General features: G+C 42.4%; 2 protein-coding genes across 2 annotated transcripts; one reads left to right on the top strand and one right to left on the bottom strand.

Moving 5' to 3' along the window:
* Positions 1 to 7,040: 7,040 nt before the first annotated feature.
* On the bottom strand, positions 7,041 to 14,848 carry bend4 (BEN domain containing 4; the record flags this gene model as incomplete). Its single annotated transcript, XM_083980356.1, has 6 exons — positions 7,041 to 7,279; positions 8,488 to 8,728; positions 8,908 to 8,934; positions 9,108 to 9,199; positions 10,838 to 11,407; positions 14,281 to 14,848. 6 exons carry the CDS (start codon positions 14,846 to 14,848, stop codon positions 7,041 to 7,043), a joined length of 1,737 nt encoding a protein of 578 aa, XP_083836482.1.
* A 2,157-nt stretch (positions 14,849 to 17,005) lies between these two features.
* On the top strand, positions 17,006 to 19,572 carry shisa3 (shisa family member 3; the record flags this gene model as incomplete). The annotated part of the gene is made up of 2 exons (XM_083980638.1): positions 17,006 to 17,276; positions 18,896 to 19,572. The coding sequence occupies 2 exons, from the start codon at positions 17,006 to 17,008 to the stop codon at positions 19,570 to 19,572; spliced, it is 948 nt and encodes a 315-aa protein (XP_083836764.1).
* Between the last annotated feature and the right edge of the window lie 1,907 nt (positions 19,573 to 21,479).

Genomic DNA, 21,479 nt, shown 5'->3' with positions numbered 1-21,479 from the left:
TGTTTTGATTTGATAACCTTAGTATTTCCAGATGTCCCAGTCTTCTAGCCTTCTTCAATTATCTGCAACGTACGGTATAAGGCGCAGGTAAAACCTAAAAAAAAATAAAAAAAACACGAAAACAGGCTGATAAAGGAGTGTAGTAGAGTCTCAATAATGTAATTGATCAATGTCGTTTTTGATGTGAATGACTATCAGCCATTTGCAATTCAGAGTTTTTTTTTTTTTTTTTACAAGCGCAGGTATAGGCCCTAAAATGTAGGCTGCACATCTTCTCCTTTTTGTAGACAGACCCTTACAGTGGAGGAAAGAACAGCATCTTTTATTGACACTGGCTGGAGAACAGCATTCACTGACAGACTACAACAGTTCACTGTCACTGTTCTTCTTTTGACTACAATGACATCTGGTGGAGATCAGTGACAGTTCACTACTACTGCCATCCAAGAGGAGGTGCTGTAGTCACATCCAGTCACTAACAAATCAGCCAACACCTGTTCCCCAGAGACCTGCCTGAGTCTGAAACAATTTGCATGATTTGTGGCTTTACATTAAGTATTACGATAAGCTACAAATTAATCCCCAAAGGGAAATTCATTTGTCTGGTCTGGCAGCTCATCTACCATTTGCGGAAGAATTAAAAAGCCTGATGGCTGCAGGTCCTACAAAGGATCTGGCTACCTCTCGGTCCTACATCATAAGAGAGGAGCTGCATTATTTTCATCCATCAAGGTGTTATGAAATGGATGATCCAAGTTGTTCAGAATGGCCTCTACTGTGTGCATTTCTCCGCCACTTCCCCCAGTGAATCCATCTGGGAAACACGACTGTCTCCTGATATCATTCATGGGGAACTTCACATGGAACTTCAGTTGCCATGGATGAGATGTGTCCAGCTCAATATCTCCAGCTCATCACTCTTGTTGGGCAGAGAGTTGACATTTCCCCATGATGACTGACAGCAGAAAGGACCAACAACACCACCTCAAAGCCTTCATCTTTGCACCAGCAGCAGCACTGCAACCAGGAAAACACCTCTTCATCTCAGCAGGAACAGGTCCTCCAGACTTGCTCTGTTTTCAGTGAAAGAAGCTCCTCTCCTTAACAACCCCCCCCCCCCCCCCCAGAAATGATCCATCAGTAGTTGACTAAATACGACAAAAACATACAGAAACACAACTAAAACAAAGCAAAGATTGAGTAAAAACTCAGAGCTTCAAGACTTTGCTTCTACAATGTTTACATTTTATATCGTTTGTTCTACTCCACTACACTCCAAAGGGATGTAATTTACGTTTTACAAGATACCTCGCACATTATGATTTTACAGGTTAAAGCAGAAGTAGCCTAAGCGATATATTTGTGTTAATATAAGTCTTAAATAGTTATATCTTCCGACAGCAATCACTTACATAGAGTGTTTGGACCGAAACACGGGTCTCTCAGTCACTCTGCTCTGCTCTGAGCCGAGGAGAAAACTTTTCTCGTATCCTACAATTTTTATCCAATGAGGAGAGAGAACGGCAAGAAGGGCTGTGTGTGCAGCCAAGGGATGCGCCTGAATGCGGTGACGTAGGGACGAGGACCAATAGATCCATGACGAGGGCGCGGGCTGCTAACTCCGTTGGCTGACAAGAAGTTATGGTGCGTTCAAGGCAACCCGTAACTCGTGTTTTTCCGACCTGTGAAGTCGTACCAGTTCGATCTGGTACGAGTTCACGGGGCGGAAGTTACGAGTGGCCGTTATAGTGCACTTTCACAGGTAAAACAGGTCGGAAAAACACGAGTGGGTTGCCTGGAACGCTACAAAGTCGTAAATTGTGACTTGAAGCTGTAATTTACGGTTTCAAAAGCCTGCCTGGAACGCAGCATTAGCCAAAACGACCGGATCGCTTACTTCTGCTTTAAATATATGATCAATGTGCTCAATAATGATGCAGATGTACAGAACAGACTGTAGAAAAAACAAAACAACAACCGTTGAACCAAAATGGCGTCCACCTCCACCAGCTTCACCTGCCACTCGATGTCGCACAGATCTACACAAATGTCCCTCTTTCTCTCTTCTCGGTGGGCAAGGAAGCCAGGTAAAAGAAACACAACATACACAACTAACAACACACAACTACATAAAGTTACTCTGTCAATAAGCCCATGAAAACAACCTAGCTACAGCAATTACCCGCGCTAGCATCCACAGCTAGCTCCATATAAGTTACCGTAGCAATGCTAGCAATCCGTCAGGTAGCCATAGCAACATTTGACGAAAACGCTCATGTGGCTACTAGAGCCACGCTACTTACCCTGTTTGGGAAAGACATCCAGCCTTGGACTTGTCCACTGTGACCTGAGACACAGCAGTGACCCTGACAAAGCAGAGCAGGTACAGACTGTGGATGGATAGTTCATGTCACTGCTTGACCGGGAACTGAGGCAGTCCCCATCCCCATGGTCAGCTCACCTGAGGAAACTAATGTGGTTTCCGCACTGTACTCCACCATCTTGGCTCCATATACAGTATGTGAGAGCGACAGATTCACGTGCACTAACAACACTAGGCTCAGACAGAGGCCGATTGACTAACTGCTCAGAAACAGTCACATGCTTTTATATAATTGTTGAAAATCTCATTTACATAAAGTTAACAGTGGAATTTATTATAAAATAATATATAATCTAATTATACAAAAAAAAACAATTTGACATATTTTTTAATCAGTCATGTTGTTTGTCCACTAATCTCTGATGTTTTTGCTGTTTGCAATAAAATAGTTGTTCCTATTTACTTATAAATTATTTCTATCTTTAAAAGATAGCAGGGCTTTCACCACTTCTTGTAAATAACTATATGAGGAAAAACTGATGGATCAGATCACTAACCCCATGCCTCCAGTCATCCAAACATGACTAACTACTTTCCATCTGCATGTAATTTAACCCTTAAACAGGCAGGAGTAGAAAATAAGTTGCAAAAAATAATTTAATGTTATCACTCATCTCTTTAGGCCCTAAGAAAAATATTTCCACATTCAAAATATATATATATTCAATATTTTGGATTTTATGAGTTGTATCTCCCAGGATACGTTGCCCTATTAAGGTATAAAAAAAGCTCAATTGATAAACCTATTGTTCATTTTGATGAAGAAATGTTATACATTGTTGTATTCCTTGGTCATTTACATTACACATAGCCCTTTTAAAGTTGATTTTATTAATTTTTTCCAATCCAACTTTGTAATCTCATAAAGCGATCTCATAAAGAAGTGACACGGCACTGCTGCTACTCCTTAAAAAAAATTCTAGTGGAAACACTGTTTGTAGTGAAGACAGGCAACAAACTTTTGTATGTTTTTAAGTCTGCATAAGGGAGAAATTAAAAAATAATATTTTTGCATTTACCTCTAGAGAGACAGAATTTTATGTTTGTATTTCGCACTAATCTTAAATTAACTCATAATAACATTTTATTCTAACATTTTGCACATGGGAATGGCAGAAGATGGCAAAACACTTGCTTGTTTTGTGCACATAGTTAGGAAAAGACTGAAAAACAAAAAGACTGGTTTTGTGGGCTGCCTGACTCAGGTGTTTTATGTTGTTTCTTAGATAATGTCTTTTTCGCTGTAGTTTCAGCCTCAGCAAGGTAGGTATCTACTTGTTAAAAACAGAAATTATAATTGTTATAAGCTAAGAGATATGATTTTGGGTTGTGCATTTTGAGCCAAAAGTATAAAGGCCCTAAGTCAAAAGATTTCAAAACTTCTATGTATAGGAAATAATAAAAACGAACTTCTGAGATTGATAAATTTGTGCAGGAGTGTTTTGCTTCACAAAGAAAGAATGAAAACACTCTCTCCAACTTTTGCAGTCAAATTGTTTTTCATCAACAAAAAATTGTTACACAGATCTTCATTGGGTATTTTCTTTCCCCCGCTTTTAATTACATCGTATCGTGACTATTTTGTATCGTGAGCCCTATGACGTATTTCGTATCGTATCGTGAATTGACTATTTTGTTACACCCCTTACTACATACAGTACATACCACCAGTTATTATTTATGTTTAGCTATTATAGTCTGTGTTTGTTGTTGTGTTGTGTGTGACTGGTTCTGTGACAGCAGTTGACCACATCCTTCATTTTCCCATAAAATGACCTAGCCGAAATGCCCTGCTTGAAAATAAAAAATATTTATTTAAGTAAAATACAGTTATACTGTTGTAATGGGCAAAGCTGTGCATGATAATATCTGGTACTGCAGTAATTATTAGCATGCCTTCCAGTTTGAAACAAAATTTTAAATAATGAACATTGACCAAATGTCTACCCCTAATCTGGCAACGTATCTCATGGGATACATACATTTCAAAAGCTGCTAAGTAACACCACAAACACAGTTGGAACATTTTTTCTTCATGAGAATGTTAAGACAACTGTTCTAATTAATTTTAGGAATTTATATTGTTGTTTTATTGAAAATAAGTATGACTAATACAAGATTAGTTCCCCGGAAGGAAGCAGGTTCTCCACCACTGGCAGCCATGATGTTTTCAGATCAGGCTGACAAAACGATGAAAGATAGCCTGAACCAAATCATATCATCTAGATGCTAATAACAGACAAGACTTTTGATAAATGCTAACTTCATTAGTGAAAACCTCCCAGCACACCCCCTACAGGATGTTAAAGTGGGTGTATCTCCTGGTGCACGTTGGCTGTTTAAGATGTTTTTGCTGTTTGCAATAAAATAGTTGTATGTTCCTATTTACTTATAAATGATTTATATCTTTAAAAGATAGCAGGGCTTTCACCACTTCTTGTAAATAACTATATGAGGAAAAACTGATGGATCCGATCACTAACCCCATGCCTCCAGTCATCCAAACATGACTAACTACTTTCCATCTGCATGTAATTTAAAACACTTATTAATAAACTGTTTCAATATTGATTCCATTTAATATATAATCATTAATTAGCAATTTGGTACTTTGGGCAAGTCAATACATAATTTAAGCAGCAAATGCATCATTAGGCCTATGTAGTATCATAGATTTGATGCTATTTATGTCACACATAATTAAATGCAGATAGATAGATAGATAGATAGATAGATAGATAGATAGATAGATAGATAGATAGATAGATAGATAGATAGATAGATAGATAGATAGACAGACAGATATATAGATAGATAGACAGACAGACAGACAAGTAGACAATCTATTTAAGTTTCAAGCTTCAGTGCTCGTTTTTATTATTATTAAATTAAAAAAACAACAGAAACTATTTGATCTGTAAAAATCCGACTGATGTTTCACAGTGTTGATAACAGCCACTTTGAGGGTAAATGAGTAAATACAAATAAATGCTCACATTCAGAACAGCAACACAACGACAGAATCCAACTGTTTTAAGGTTTCTGTGGCACTTTTCTACTTGGCTTTTTAAAGAGAGAGACGTGGTATTTCGAGAACACCTCACACAATAACTGTACTTTATAATACACATTTACACAGCACTGTCGACGTGGCAAACTGACCTAGTAAATCTGGTACATTCAAACGTAGAAAACAATGCCTTGGAGTGAAGTTACTGAGTGCCAAAAACGAAAAATAGAAACACAATGAATAAAAAAATGCTTGAATTATGCTCAAGGACTTCTTACTGTCGAGCCACAATGAGCCACTTAAAAGTGCAAATAAGAGCTTTAGAAGAAAATAAGTGCTCAATGTTTTTTACATGGATCAACACAACTTTTTAAGAGTGGATATTTTCTGACAACTTTAGCTTCAAAATTCAAGGTCAAGAAACAACCCATGTCGTATGATTTCTGAAGCACACAGCTGTAACACATTATACTGTGCAATTTTTTAAAAACAGGTTTAAGGCATTATTATATGGCAGCTGCCTTAAAACTAAAGACTTAACATCCGTCCATCATGACACAGGAAGTCTTGTTAGTGTGCTGCAGCTATGTCAGAGTGGGGTGTTTGTAAAATACACCAAATTCTGCTTTTGTAATGGAAAGGCAGACATTTCTGTTTTATTCCTACAAGCCTTTAGTTTGGAAGAGTAAAACGTTTTTATATGCAATAAATGTCATATTTTAGCATTCAAGTTTTTTCTTCAAAATTGTGTTTTATTATTCAAATAAAACAAATTTAGGAGACACACTGTTGCCTTTGGAGGTTTGGACAGCTATTGTTGAACCTTTGGTTGAAATTGTACTAAGAAGCAAATTAAGTTTTATAACACTAAATATGTCTGTGTCTTATTTGCTTTGTGCTCTGCTACATTTTGTTTCATCTTATTTTGTTTTAGTACATTCTGCTGTAGGAAGTTGAGCACATTGAAAAGACTTTCTTTTTCAATGCATTTATCTGTTTACGGAATAAACAAGGAGAACAGGCTCAAATGAAGACAAAAATGGGGATGTTAAGTGCAAAACTACAGGTAAAGAAAACATGACTTTCTCAGAGGCACTCCTGTAGAAGGGTTGCAAGTAAAGGTGCTTCACCAATGACACATAAAAACATTAAATGCTACTTACCATGATGTAGGTGATGGAGGTGCAATGTCAGTGATGATGGATGGAACAAGTCTCTAACTTGGGCAGCATTAACACAAAGTTTCCTGATGACCTTTAAATATGGATGTAAATTGTGAGTAAATGAAACAATCTGTTTGTAAAAAACATAAACAGTATCCCTGTAAAGAAAACAGAAATATTCCATTGATAGTGACAGAATTGGTCAAGACATCAAACCATAGAAAAAGCAGCAAATGGAAGACTAAAATTTAGATAAATCTAAAACGTACCTTAAAGTCAGATTTTGCTGAACAAAATTTTATATATAAAAATGGCAAAAAGCTACAAAACTACTTGAGAAGAGGACTGTAGTTATACTCTGTGTGATAAACTTCTTCTGGAATGTTTTCTTCACTGTGTGAAGTGACAGGATAAGGTCAGTGTTTTGGGATATGTTGTTGTACAGCTACATTTCAGGCATTTGTCTTTAATTGGTCCAGTTGCTTCAGTCGGACTGGCCGTTCTGGCAGCCTTTCAGATACAGTTCGTCCTGCGACAGATGTCCATCATAGCTGTCCATATAGAGGCTGCTGGTGCTGCTGCCGCTGCCGCTGCTGCCGAGGAACGTACCGACCGCCCGGCCCTGACGAGCGTGGCCGACGGCATCGCTGAACACTTTGTTGATCTGCTCCTCTGACGGCATCCACCAGTCTGGGTTTGAGGCACAGTGCATCCGGATGAACTCTGACAGTGAGATATTGAATTAAAATAGATTAACAATAGTATCCAAAAATATTGGGTAACACTTTATTTTAAGGGGTCCTTGTTCCTGTGTATCTACCTAATTAATTACAGTGTAATTACCTACAGTATGTAACCGTATGTAATAACATGTACTTACATTGTAAATACATAGTGTATTTTGGTGTACTTACAGGTCCTTGTTACACTTGTAATAAGAAATGCCAAAGTGGCCTCTCTGCACAAGCATTTCTTATTACAAGTGTAACAAGGACCTGTAAGTACACCAAAATACACTATGTATTTACAATGTAAGTACATGTTATTACATACGGTTACATAGGTAATTACACTGTAATTAATTAGGTAGATACACAGGAACAAGGACCCCTTAAAATAAGGTGTTACCAAATATTGGAAATCAAAGAAGTGTGGGCACACTTTATAATGTAAACAAGGGAGATTACATTACATTATTGGTATTGCTCGATCTCATGTTTTACATTGAACTGATATTTCTGTCTAGACTCTGTATTTGGAAATTTAAACGAAATCAGTGTGAACAGACGTCTGTACTTAAAGCATCTATAACAGATACTTTATAATAACAGTGACAATGTGAAAACAATGTGAAGAGGGGGGGGCACTCAAAATCATGAATCTATTGTCACCTGAACTGAAAGATGACCTGTTTTTTTTTTTTTTTACAGAGCTTCATAGGATTATATGTCTGGCACAAAAGCCTTGGTTCAGTCTCTTCACTCTCATAGCGTCATTATCAGCCACAGCAGGTGCCGTTTCTCAATAAAAAGACACTGCACTATACACTGACTCCTCGGCAGCAAAGCGTATAGTCACACACCATGTGGTTTTCAGAAACTTAACTTAAAGTGGGGGATGGTGTTGCTCCTCGACTGCTGGATGAATGTAAAATAATACTTGTTGAAGCGTTGGAGTCGGCATTGTCTTTTCTTTCAAATCTGATCAGTTATAACTGAAGTTTATCTGATCTGCGCCAAAAGTGCTTTGAGTCTCAGTTTCACCTTGTTATGAGCTCGTAAATAATGAGCACTGATTTGACAGCTAGTGCTGCCTGTCAGATCTGAAGCTCAAGGAAGTTCAAGTACTCATTCAACACACTGAGTGATATATAATTTACCTGCAGACTGAAGCACAATGTGAGTAGTCGTCTACATGAACAGACTGTGTACCTCTGAGGCAGCTGACTTTGACGGGGTTGAGCGGTCGTCTCTCCAGGCCCGGCTCCCCTGAGTGGACTGAACGCTTCCTTTTGCCCAAACCACAGGAGAACTTCAGCTCGTCTGTGGTGAAGACGTAGCGTATCAGGTAGCGCAGCAGCCGCCTGCCGTCTTTCTTGGAGGAGTTGACGGCTTCGTCCCACTGCTTGTTAGTGATGAAAAGAGGATAATTCTCCAGCAGCTGTTTACTGCCCTGCAGGGAGGACGGAGATGTGCATGGAGTGATGGTCTTAGTGTACCTACTTATTTGAAATGCTAAAGCAGCTTCATGTAGTTATTTACTTTAATTTGATTGACTGCATTGTCTAAAGTTTTATCATCATTCATAACAAATATTATATCACATAAAACATCAATAATGAAAACACCAACCTCAAAGACCGTTTGCCGTTCCTCCTCCTGTAGAGACAGTTCTTTAAGTTCATATTTTCACACCACTTACTTGTACAATTAGCACCATGCAGAAATGTATTGCATGATCTGATCTGATATCTTCACACTTTGATATATGCTTTTGATAACACACGCTGCAAAGAGCCGTGAAGATGATGTGAGAGAAGCTGTTTCCTCACCTCTGTGAGCTGCTCCTCTGGCAGCGGCTGGACCAGCTGGTTGTGAAACTCAAGAACAGTCTTGAAGTAGTCGAGGACATTTTGACAGGGAACTGTACAACAAAAAAACACACATGAGTCAGTGTGACCACTAATTGAATCACACTCTGATGACTCATTATCTCCCCTTTTTAAAGATAATGTTGACTCTGATGTTATTTTGAGATGGGTTTGATCAATTTGCACTGTAAACTAGTAGAAAATTAGGAAAGTGTGACACTGTGAAGCAGCGAAGTTAAGTAAAATAGGTGTTCTTAAGACTGTTGCTCCAAACAGTGTGATGCATTTAAATAGGATGTTTAACCTCTGGACTTGGAGCCTGAGAACTGCAGACAGGCTCAGGAAACCAAGATGTGCTGACAGATAAATTATTGTCATCACGTCATCATAGGATTTATTGACAACAAGAAAACCACAAACATTATCCCCTAACCTGAGCGGACAGATCACAGGAAAAACCTGAGTAAATGGGAGGGGAAGAGCTGAAACAATTACTCAATTCATCCATGAGTTGATAATCTAGTAACAGTTTGAGCCATTTTCCTATTCCACATATTTGTTTGTTTCAGCTTCTTAACCGCCGCCTGAGGCTACGAGTAATTGCAACAGGCCTTTTTCACTATTTTCTGACATTTTACAGACAAAACAATTCATCAATTAAGCGGGGAACTAATGGGCAGATTAATCAATAATAAAAAATACTCATTAGTTGCAGGCCTAGAGTGCAGAAACAATGAATTTTGATGTCTCCATACACTCACTGAACGCTTTAATTGGTATGAAAATGATTTGAATCATGTGCTGGGGCCTTTGTAGTCACCAGATCTCAACTAATATGAAAAGCTGTGGGATATTTTGGAGCAACATGTTGGAAAGACTTTAAAGGGATAGTTCAACATTTTGGCAAATTCTCCTATTGCCATAATCTCTGTAGTCATAGGATTAGGTTCGTTACCTTTAATTATTGGTGCATGTTGATTTGAGATCCGTGAGGCAGAGACGTGAGCTGCTCTGCTAATGCAATGGAGGTAAATGGTACAGGTCCCCTGTCCCTCAAAACTCATCAAATACACAATTCAACAACTCCAAAATGCTCTCGTGGACAAGTTGTGACCTGCACATTCACCGTGCTATCAAATATTAATGTAACATTACGACACAGCGTTGTTTTTCGAGGTAAATGCAGCCGGAACTACATTGCAGACACGGCTGCTGGGCGGAGTGATTTCAAAAGCGCAAGTAGTTCCGAATATTTGCTTCACATGTCGTAATGTTACATAATTATACATGATTATCTCATGATGGTGAATGTGCAGGTCACAACTTGTCCACCAGAGCGTTGTGGAGTTGTTTGATTGTGTATTTGATGAGTTTGATGGGGGACAGGGGGACCTGTACCATTCACCTCCATTGTGTTCACTGAGCAGCTCGCGTCTCTGCCCCGCCGATCTCAAAACAACATGCACCGATAATTAAAGGTAATGAACCTACTGCTATGACAATATGGATTATGGCAATAGGAGAATTTCCCAAAATGTTGAACTATCCCTTTAAGATGATGGGCCAGCGCTCTGAAGATGTCATGGTAACTTTAACTTGATTTGTCACCCCTCTGTGAAATGCCTCAATTAATTTGCAGCTCAGCCTCCAGTGTTGCTCAAAATCAAATCGCCCCTCTTTCATTACTCCACCTGGGACGTTCTCCAGCTTGTTGCGGAGCTCCTCGTTCTCCTGCTGCAGAGACAGAACCTCCTGCTCCAGCTCCAGGCAGCGTGGACAGCAGCTCTCCTCCTCCTCGTCCTCCTCGGGCAGCGTGGACGACGGGTGCCCGTACGACTCAGACGGAGTCGGCGAGCCCCAGCCTCCCAGGTTGTGACTCGGCGGAGACACCCCTGAGCCGGGCTCTGCTGACGGACACTGCTCGTCCTCCAGACCTGCGGCCAGATGTTGCTGCTGCTGCTGCTGAGGCCCTGAGAGGAGATAGCTCTGTAGGGAGTCCGTGAAGATGCGGAGAACAGCAGAGGTCTGTTGTTGGTTCAAATGGCTTTGTTGAGCCTCCTCTTCTGGATCTGTGGTGGAGGAGCTCTCTTCAGGTTTGGACTTCCCCAGTGAGGAGCAGCGAAGCCCCTGAGCGTCCTCCAGCTTGATGTTGGAGGTGAAGGAGGTGGAGGAGGACGGCGGCTCCAGGAGACGGCCGTTGTTGAGGAGGCTGAGGACTCGGCTGCACTGCTGAGCGAAGGCATCCAGGATGAGACGGTTTTCTGCAAACAAAGAGGAGGAAACGAGATGTCAGAGATGTTGGTCGGCATCTACCGGTCAGTCATCCTCATATAATCACATGTTTCAACAATCAAAATACATTTCAGGTTCAAATTCAACCTTGGAAACAGCAGCTGACAGAAAACTCTCCTCATGGTCCATTTAGTGCAACTTTTAACTCTATCACTAAGTCCTCATCAGCAGATTGAACTTGGTCAATTGCCATGAGATGGAAATAAAAAAAGACACAAAAACCAGCGAAGCAGAAAACACTGAATCACTCATATTGTTTCCCACTATCAAACATCTACAGTTTCATGGCAATTAAGCAAACTCTATCTGCTGAAGCGGACTGTGATGTGACTGAAAGCTCCAGAGCAGCTACTAAATGGACCTTAAATTGTCAGCTTTTCATTTTCATTGTTTATTTATTATCAACTGCCCAGAAACCCAGAGGCACAGCACACACTCAGATCCTTCATTTAAATACACGTACACTTCAAAACATCTGTATTATTTGTAATTTCAAACACAAATACATACAAGTAGCTACACATGGCAGGTATCTTTATATCATAATGATTGGCACTATATACATTTATTTGACTTTAGTTGACTTCATATTCAGTTGGGGTCAAAAGGTAAATCTGAGAGCTCAAGAGACAATGGAGTAGGGAGGAAGAAATTATCATTTATTTTGAATTTCTATATGATTTGATCTCTTGTGTCGTTAATCTGCTGATAAATAAATGTTGAAGGTTCAAACTTTTATATTTCTCTCTCTGAAAAGTGAAGCAGCACAAAATAAAAATACTCTTAGTGTGCTTGAGTAGCTACATTTACTTAGTTACTCTCCATCACCGCTGAGACATAATGAAGTCTCCTGAAGGAAGGCGGCCCATTGATGCTCAGTGATGGAAACAATATGAGTGATTTTGTGTTTTACGGTTCAATGGTTTTGTGTCTTTCCCAGTTCCTGTCTTCCTTCCTTTTTTGTAAAAACCGTTGTCTTGTCGAGGCAAAGCTTTCCATTACAGTAGCATACAGTAGGGCCCTCTGTTGATACAAATGTCAGCTTCATTATGCTGATTTATTCAGATGTCAATAAACTCCAGAGTCACAGTATCTGCTGTGACCAACCCCAACGCAGCAAAGGAAAATCAGCACGGAGCCATTGTCCAGAGAAAAAACACGCCTCAGTCAGTGTATAGTTCCCCTGGTAGTCTAGGCACGTCTCAATGAGATGATCTCACACATACCTCCATGTAATGATTATGAGTCCAGTGGCCTCACACACACACACACACACACACACACAGACAAAATGAGTTCTAGACGGCCACTGCTGCGTTGCCACGCGCTCAGACGTGTCTATCAGCCTGGCGCAGATGTGTCGCATTTATTAATATGCGTGCTGTCTCTGTTTACCCGTCGAGATGTATCTGATATCATTCGCCTTCACCCTGTAGCCCCCCACCCTCTCCCCCTCCCCTCCCCAAACCCCCACCCTCGTCCTCCTCTCCTCTCTCACCAGTTCTGTGGCACTGTGAGCTGAGAGCCTCATAAAATTTCATTAAAAACAACACGCTCTGCAGAGGCAAATTTATGAGCCCCATTTATTTTAATCACAACTCTTTGGGAAAGGCTTTTCAATGCAATTTGTGTTATTGTGTGCTGAACTGATTGCAGGGTCCCTGGGTCTCTGCTGCTTCTTCCTCTCCACGAGAAGGACATCAAGTTCCTTTCTCTTTTTTTTTCTCCTCCCCTCTTTCACACATGACATTAAGTTGCTCCCATCGTGCAGATAAAAGCACTTTGATGTGTCATTATCAGTAAGAATACACGGCACGTGGTGCATCTGGCGTAATGTGAGCACATTCATTAGAGCAGTGAAAATAAGGTTTGTGTTTATTATTTCATAAAGTGAAATCAGGACCACGTGCCTGCAGACATCATCCCTCAATCTGGGGCCGTCACACTTAAGAAGGAACCAAGTTGCATCCAATGTGGGTTGAATATGTGGTGTTACAGTAACACACTAATATCAATTCACACGTAGGTGCATTAATAAAGGGCCAGAGTGCAACCTGAGCCCACGCTGAAGACTTGATTGCCCGTAAAGCAACAATAACCAGCAGCAAATTGAGCCTCCGCTGCCAGCAGTGATAGAGAGATTAATATCTGATTAGAGTGTGAGATGTCTAATGTTTAATTTCATAACTGCCAGGATTGGGTTCATTGCTTTCATCTTAATGTTGCTTCCCATGGACCCGCCCTCCACACGGGGAACACATTTCTTCCTGAGCATGTACAGCCCTCTAATGAACAGCAGCTGAGGAGAAAAATGAGCAGGGAACAATGTGTTTCAACAGTGTGAGGGCCCTTCCTGCACACACACACACACACACACACACACACACACACACACACACACACACAGGTATACACACAAGTAAACACACACACACACGCTCCTGGACAGACAATTACCCAGTGTAATTTTTAGCACATGCACACAGGAGATTCAATCATGACTGCTCTCATTACAGCAGAAAATCAATCACTGCTGACAGGAAGGAGAAGGGGAAGAAATGGGAACAGAAACATGAATCTCAGGTGATGTGGAGCAAACAAAAGAGAGATGCTGGGTTTTAATTAGATGCTGCTGCGTCTTCCTGTTAAGTTTATTGGCTCTGTGGAGAGAGAGGTCTGAAAGCTCCTATCTGAGCAGCAAAAAAAAAAAAAAAAAAAAAAAGCCAAACTACACACAGACACCAGACAATGTGAAGACAGAAAAAAGTGTTACTCTAAATGCTCGGGCCTGCTCTGTCACTCTCATCATCATCACTCACTCTGAACAAGTTTTGAAACCCACCTGAGCTGATACTGAAGGTGCAGTCCGGGGAGAACCGGGGCTCCGCTCCGCCGTTGCGGGCACCGAGAGATGCTGCAGCCGCCGCCGCCGCCACCGCCACCGCCGCCGAGGTGGAAGTGGGGACTCTGCTGCTGGGCCTGCTGCTCTCACATGGGAAACGATGCTGCTGCTGCTGCTGCTGCTGAGGCGACGGGTGATGCTGCTGCTGTTGGCTGCTGCTGCTGCTGCTGCTGCTGATAGCGACGCTGGTTTGGTGGATTGGCTGCAGGCGCTGCTGCTGCTGCTGCTGGTTGTTGTGGTTGTGGTGCTGTTGGTGGTGGAGGTGATGATGGTGCGGCTGGAAGGGATGAGGCTGCTCGGGATGGAAAGTGAAGTGATGGTGTCCGTCGCCGCCGCCGCCGCCAAACAGAGGCACCTCGACCACAGTGGACCTGTCAAAGCGCGACTTGCCCGCCGAGCGCTTGCTCTGGAAGGTTTTCAGGCTGCTGTACGGACCCCGTTGTTGGCGGCACATCATCATCTTCGGGGCGCACGGCCCTTCATCTGCGGGCTGCATCTCTCCCTCCATCCCGGGGCCAGGTGTCACACACACACGGACCAGCTATCGCGGCGTGCTGCTGCTGCTGCTGGTGTGGTGGTGGTGGTGGTGGTGGTGTGGTGTGTGACAGGCAGGCAGCAGCTGAGGAGAGAGGGAGATGAGATCCGTCAGTGTCTCTGGCTCGGTTTCCCTACACACTGTGTGAAGGGTGGTGGGCTAATTTACTGACAAGCCGCCGCTCCAATCCCCAGTCGGGAGCGCCGATACCGAGACTCCTCCACTGGGAAATACAGGCGGGACTTGTGCGCCGCTGCCTGCCTCCTTTGTAGCCCACATCCACACACACACAGAGAGAGAACAACGGGGCGCTATAGCAGTTCAACAATCTGACTGAATGAAAAAAACAAAAAAAGAAAAGAGAGGAAAAAAAACAAATGAAAAGGCAGAGGCCATTTTGCTTCAGAGCCCAAACCATCAATAGAGCGACATGAGCACATATGGAGAAAAAGGGCTTCAGTGCACATCCAGACATCAGAAGCTCAGACGCAGATTGTGAGGGTTTTATTTATTTTGGATTGATTTCATGAATCAATAAAGAGACTAGAACTATTATTCTCTATGAATCTGAATCTCAGATCCTGAATATTAAGCTTTTCTAAATGAAATCAGAAGGTTCAATTATATATTAAATCTTAATGGAATTAGATAGAAAAAAAGTCGACTCTAATTGTTTATAATTACTTATCTGAGATCCTCTGTTGAAGGCAGGTAACATCTGTCCAGATGCCCACGGCCCTAAAAGTTTGCAGCGCCACGTGGGGGCGCCACATTATAGGTTACAAAGGCTTTATTAGACGGAGGGGTGAAGAGAAAGACCTGATGATGGGGTTTTTTTTTTCAACAGGTCAGACAGGTCGATGGGTGTTTCTTCTTTCTCTTTTTTTTGTTGCTCCTGTGTAACATTAAAACACAAACAAGTGCTCAGTTAATACAGGCTGTAGGCAAACATTAAAAGTTATAGAGACTATGGGGACAAACTGTGTGAACAGCTGTTCGATTTATTTCAGATAATAACGAAGCATCTGGATGAGATGTCAGTCAGAGGTTTTGTATTTTTTTTTTCTTCTGTCGGCCACCTGACCTAATTAAACATATATAGCCTATTTATAGCCCGCGTGAAGCTATTTATAGAGTCTGCATGTAGCCTAACTTCTGATGAACACAACACTGGCTCACAAAAAGTGAGAATTGCAAGTTATGTAGCCTATTTGGGTTAGTTTTATTTAGATTGATCTGTTTTATCATAAAAGATATGAAATGAAATGGTCAGGTGTTAAAAAAGACAACAAACACTGAAATGTGGTAGCCTAGAAGGCTAAATTACTATTGTGTAACAGTGACACAAGCAGGCTATACCAAAGCCAGTAACACCTGTACATTTTAGGTAACTTGCTGTAAGATACCAGACCATAACAAACAATATCTCTTATTTATGAAAGCTGTTTTCTATCTAAACGGATGTAGATGTTTGTAGAGGGTTTAATACCCTTAACGACAAAACTAATCTAATAATTTATCTGTAATGTATTTACTTTAAACACTTTTCTTAATTAGCCTATCATTTGTTACGTGATGATATTGATTATTTCTGGGTACATCCATTGATTCAAAGAGTAACTAACTAACTAACTAACTAACTGGCATCGCCGACCCCCCTGCCACATGAATGCGCACGTCCAGTTAATGGGGGTCTGCGTGCGCGCGTACACAGCGCGGAGTCACAAAAGCAGCAAATCTCCAGTGAGGTGGGCGCACAACTTCTGCACCGAGGCGGTCGGACGGTCACAGGAGCAGCTCGACCGGAGACCAACTCGTTGTTAAACTTCGCTCTGGTGTTTGTGTGTTTGTTTTTTAATCACCTGCTCTTCGGATCAGAGGAAAGTTTGTGGTCGTAGCATTAAAAAAAAGTGAGTTAAGGTCGTCAACCCGAAGAGGATCAATTAAGGATTTCCTCACACTGCAAAACTGGCAACTTGAGTGTGAACGCGCCCTGGATGCTGCGAGGATGAAGGTGACTTAACTTTTAGCATCTCTGGATTCACTTTCGGTCAAGTCCCCTCCTCCATGAAGAGGACCCTCTAGCCCGGACTGACTCTGAGTCGGTGGTCGTCCGGGTCCTCTGCCGGGATGGTGCGCCTGCTGAGCTGCCTGCTGCTGGGATATCTGACCTGGAATCTGCGGATATCGGACGCGCAGGGGGAGTACTGCCACGGCTGGCTGGACGCTAATGGGAATTACCATGACGGCTTCCAGTGTCCGGAGGACTTTGACACCATGGACGCCACCGTGTGCTGCGGCTCCTGCTCGCTGCGCTACTGCTGCGCCGCCGTGGACGCGCGACTGGACCAAGGCAGCTGCACCAACGACCGAGAGGTGGACAACACGGAGTTTGCAGCGCGTGAGTTCAGTTATCATTGTTTTAACCCTCAAAGCCCCTTTTTTCAGATGTTTTGGCTCAGCTCTCAGCTAAGCTCATCCTCATGTTTCATCATTTCAGGAAAACTTGCCAAAAAATGCTAAATTTAGTTTGATTAGGTTCGATAAAAACAAAGCAAACCTCATCATTTAACTCTGAAAATGCACAGAAATTCATACACGTGAAGTCTAATTTATGACTGACTGAACTTCAGGAAAGTTGTCTCCTGCAGAGAGGTCAGAGGTCACCTGAAAAAGCAAGTAGCCTATGGTTTTAGTGCTTTACTGACAACATCTCTCTTTTGTAGGACAATAACAACATGTTTTGTATTAGGGTAAAAAAGTATGGATTTCACTGTATTGTGAATATTATATCATTCTTCAACTGTCCTTCTTAAATATGTGTTTAAATATTTTGTCCATCCTGTATTAATCATCCACAATCTCCAGTTTCCAGCACCTGCTCATGTGGTGCAGTGTTTTTCAGTGGAAAAAACTAGAGGAGTTGTTAATGAAGGCGAAGCCTGTCAGTCACTGAACGAAGAAAAACTAATTGAAAACGAATAGAACAGGACCTCGTCTGTGAACTGCATCACAACGCGGGGGGAAACACTTCCTCACACGAGCTGCTGCTGTTATGCTGCCAAACATGAAGCACATTCACTCCGACAAGCTGCAGGAAAAGAGCCAGCTGAAGTCGTCTGAATGTCAGGAGACAGCAGGTCGTTCTCTGTGGCTTCTTTACACATTTAACAGGCTCAGAGAGCTGCATTCAGCCTCTGTTGGCTGTGAAATCCTCCAACAATAGGTCACTTTAACCCCCGAGGTTTTATCGGTTTTCTTTAAATTTCCTGAACGGATAAGTTTATAGGTGTGTGACTGAAGGGAGGGTGTGCACAATTTTTTTTTTCATCCTATCAAAATAAATAAACATTCATTGATACCCTCCCAGAGTGCAAAGGGGCGTCATGAAGTGTAACTTGAGATGTTTGCATTTTGAGCAGGAATGTGTTGCTGTTTGGTTTCTAAAATCAAACTGTGAAGGTATCTTTTTTATTTTTTGTTTTCAAATACATGATTATAAAGTTTAGTATCACAGTTTTAGCCACAATAAACAGCAGCATGGATAAACTCAACACTTTACTTTAACTCCTAATAAGCACTTTATAAACAGCTAATTGCATATATAAGTTATTATAATGAACTTATTATTAGGAAATGTAAGTGTTTCAGAATATAAGTCCTGAGGTTGATAGTTTAATATATAAACAGATAAAATATAGTAAAACACAGTCTTATTTATATTGATTTGTCCTTTTAGGCAAAGTTGTAGAAGAATATTGATTGGTAAATAATTAATGTCCTTAAATCTGCATCTATCTACATTGCAGTGTATTAATAATTATAGTGTTGTTATATAAATGCTGTGTGAGACTTTGGTGTGTTACAGTTAGAAGTCAACTGCTTTGACTTTCTGTGTTTGTCTGAACGTTTACAGCCTTTGATGACGTTCAGTCGTCTCTCCATGACATGAAGATGTTTCCTCACTGTTGATCCTCACCCGTCTGTCTCTCTGTGTCTCTGTGTGTCCTCCGCCCTCAGAGCCCATCTACGTGCCTTTCCTGATGGTGGGAAGCATCTTCATCGCCTTCGTGGTGGTCGGCTCCCTGGTGGCCGTCTACTGCTGCACCTGCCTGCGGCCCAAGCAGCCGACGCAGCAGCCCATCCGCTTCTCCCTGCGCAGCTGCCAGGGGGAAACCATCCCCATGATCCTCACCACCGCCCCGCCGAGCCTCCGCGCGCCGTCGCGTCAGTCCAGCACGGCCACCACCAGCTCCAGCTCGGCCGGCGGCGGCAGCTCCATGCGGAGGTTTTCTCTCGGGGGTCAACAGGGGCAACAACAGGGGCAACAGCAGCAGCAGCAGCAGCAACAGCAGCAGCAGCAACACAGCTGTCTGGTTTCTGCCACCATCTCCTCCTCAGCCTCCACCCCCACCCAGACCCCTCAGACTGTGCCTCCCCTCCCGCCTCCCCCCTACACATCCCCACCCATGTCGGGGGGCATGCAGCACCCATTGCCCCCCACCCACACCCACACCCACGCCCACGCCCACGCTCACGCCCACGCTCACGCCCAGCTGCAGCTCCATCAGCCCTCCATCCCCTCGCACCCCGCTCAGAGCGCCGGCTTCCTGCTGCCCCAGCACCAGTACTTCTTCCCCCTGCAGCCCGACGCCTTCGTGGCCGCAAAGGGCTTCGCCGACTTCGGACAGAGCTGACAGAGCAGCAGCTCCCGGCGCAGAGGGAAGTAGAGGGATTACCAGATTTCTAGACGGTGGTGGTTTGACCCCGGTGGGGGGGGGGGGGACAAACACACACACTGCAACACAGCTGGTGGTGTTTTGGGTGGAGAGGCTGAGCCGGCTGAACGGACACACAGAGAGAGAGAGGGAGAGAGACCAAGTACAACAAAAGCTGCTGTGGTTGAACATCATCGTGGCCCGAGGCGTTTCCTGCTCTGCAACACAGGGCACATCAAAGTTCAACAGACCTGTTAGAGACAGCAGCAGCAGCAGCAGCAGCTCTGGAGCTTATGCACTTTTATATCGTATTGTAAACACAACTCTGTGGTCTACAGTTTATTTTTTTATACATACATACTCTTTCTCAAGGTGGAAATGTACAATATGGACTGAAATCTTGTCAATGTATCACAGACCTTCCTTAAAAAAAAGAAACACAAAAAACAAACACTGTACAGGCGGATGGCTCCAACACTGTCACTGGGACTCTGCTGTGTGTTGTTACATTATAAGAGATATGGAAAAAAACATGTTGGAAACCAGGGAATTATGTTTTTTGTTTTTATTTGACAATCGCAAGAGAAAGAGGGGGACCTGACACACAAAGGTTGTTTTATTTTGGAGGATATGTGGACTTTTTTATATAATGTGGTTCAATTTACAGGAAATAAAACGTTGCCTCTCAGTCCCCGTCTGTTGCACTGGTGAATTCTCAAAGTCTAGAGTCCAGTTATATTTTTTAACATTTAAACAAAAACAAAAAAAAGGCACGTGTCCCAGAGAGAGAAGCCTGATTGTCACTCAGACAGAGAGGAAACCGGAGCGGTCGGCTCGGCTCGGCTCGGCGGCTCCCTACCTGTCGCTCAGTCTTGCGCCAGACTTCACAGCAGGAATGCAGCGCTGAGATCAGTCATTGTCAGTGTTCAATGAGCATGGCATGGCCACAGTGTTAAAAACAACTCGCCCCAGAAATAGAGGTTTAGGTTGCACCAACAGGTATGGCCAAAATCTCCACAAAGACGCTTCTGTTTTCCGGTTATCTGACTGTGAAATAGACTTTGGCAATCAGTGTCTCATGAAACCTGTTTGCCGCCACACTCACCGTCTCCTAGAAAAAAAATCTACACTTCCATCAAAAACACACCGTCCATGATAACCATTTATCAGATTCCAGTGTAAACTTCCTCGGGTTCGTGTTTGTTCCTGTAGCCGTCCGCTCAGACTCCCATATCACGTTACGCCACTCTGCTTATTATAGAGGAAAATACAAGTTGTGAACACGTTTTCACGATATTTCCCTAGATCTTTTGGATAGGTTTCATCTTTTATGTCCTTGCCAGGCCTCAGAAAAGTTTCCAACATCTTTTCCAAGTCGTCCACAAAAAGGTAGAAATTTCTGTTTATTATTCCTCACACTGCAGGCTGTTGCTTTATTCTGTCTCAAGTTTAATTGAAATCCAACCTTTTTTTCTTTCTTTCCCCTTTTGTCTGAGTCCCAACCCTTTAAAGACTTTGATTTTTCTCAGAGCAAAACTATGTATTTATCTTAATCATTGTGCCAATAAGTTCATGAAATATTAAAGTTAGAGTGTTTTCATTCTATACAAAAAAAATCGCACACCATTTTTGACACAACTCCTGGTCTGCATTTATTTTTATTTTGTTAGCCATTCATTGTATTTATACAGTGTAATTACCTCTTTATATGGTAGTTTTCATTGTTAGCGGTAGGTCCTGGATTCAAATTGCTTTTAAACACGAGGGACTTCCAGGAAGCGAAGCAGCATGCAGTCCAGTGTTACAGTTTGTGATTTTATATCATTACTATCTACTGCCTCATTGTTGGCTGCTCACTGCCGTCACACAGGGTCAGAGCTGGAAGT

The sequence above is a fragment of the Trachurus trachurus genome, assembly GCF_905171665.1.
Source record: "Trachurus trachurus genome assembly, chromosome: 10".
Taxonomy (NCBI): Eukaryota; Metazoa; Chordata; class Actinopteri; order Carangiformes; family Carangidae; genus Trachurus; species Trachurus trachurus.
This window is presented reverse-complemented; position numbering and strand designations above follow the sequence as displayed.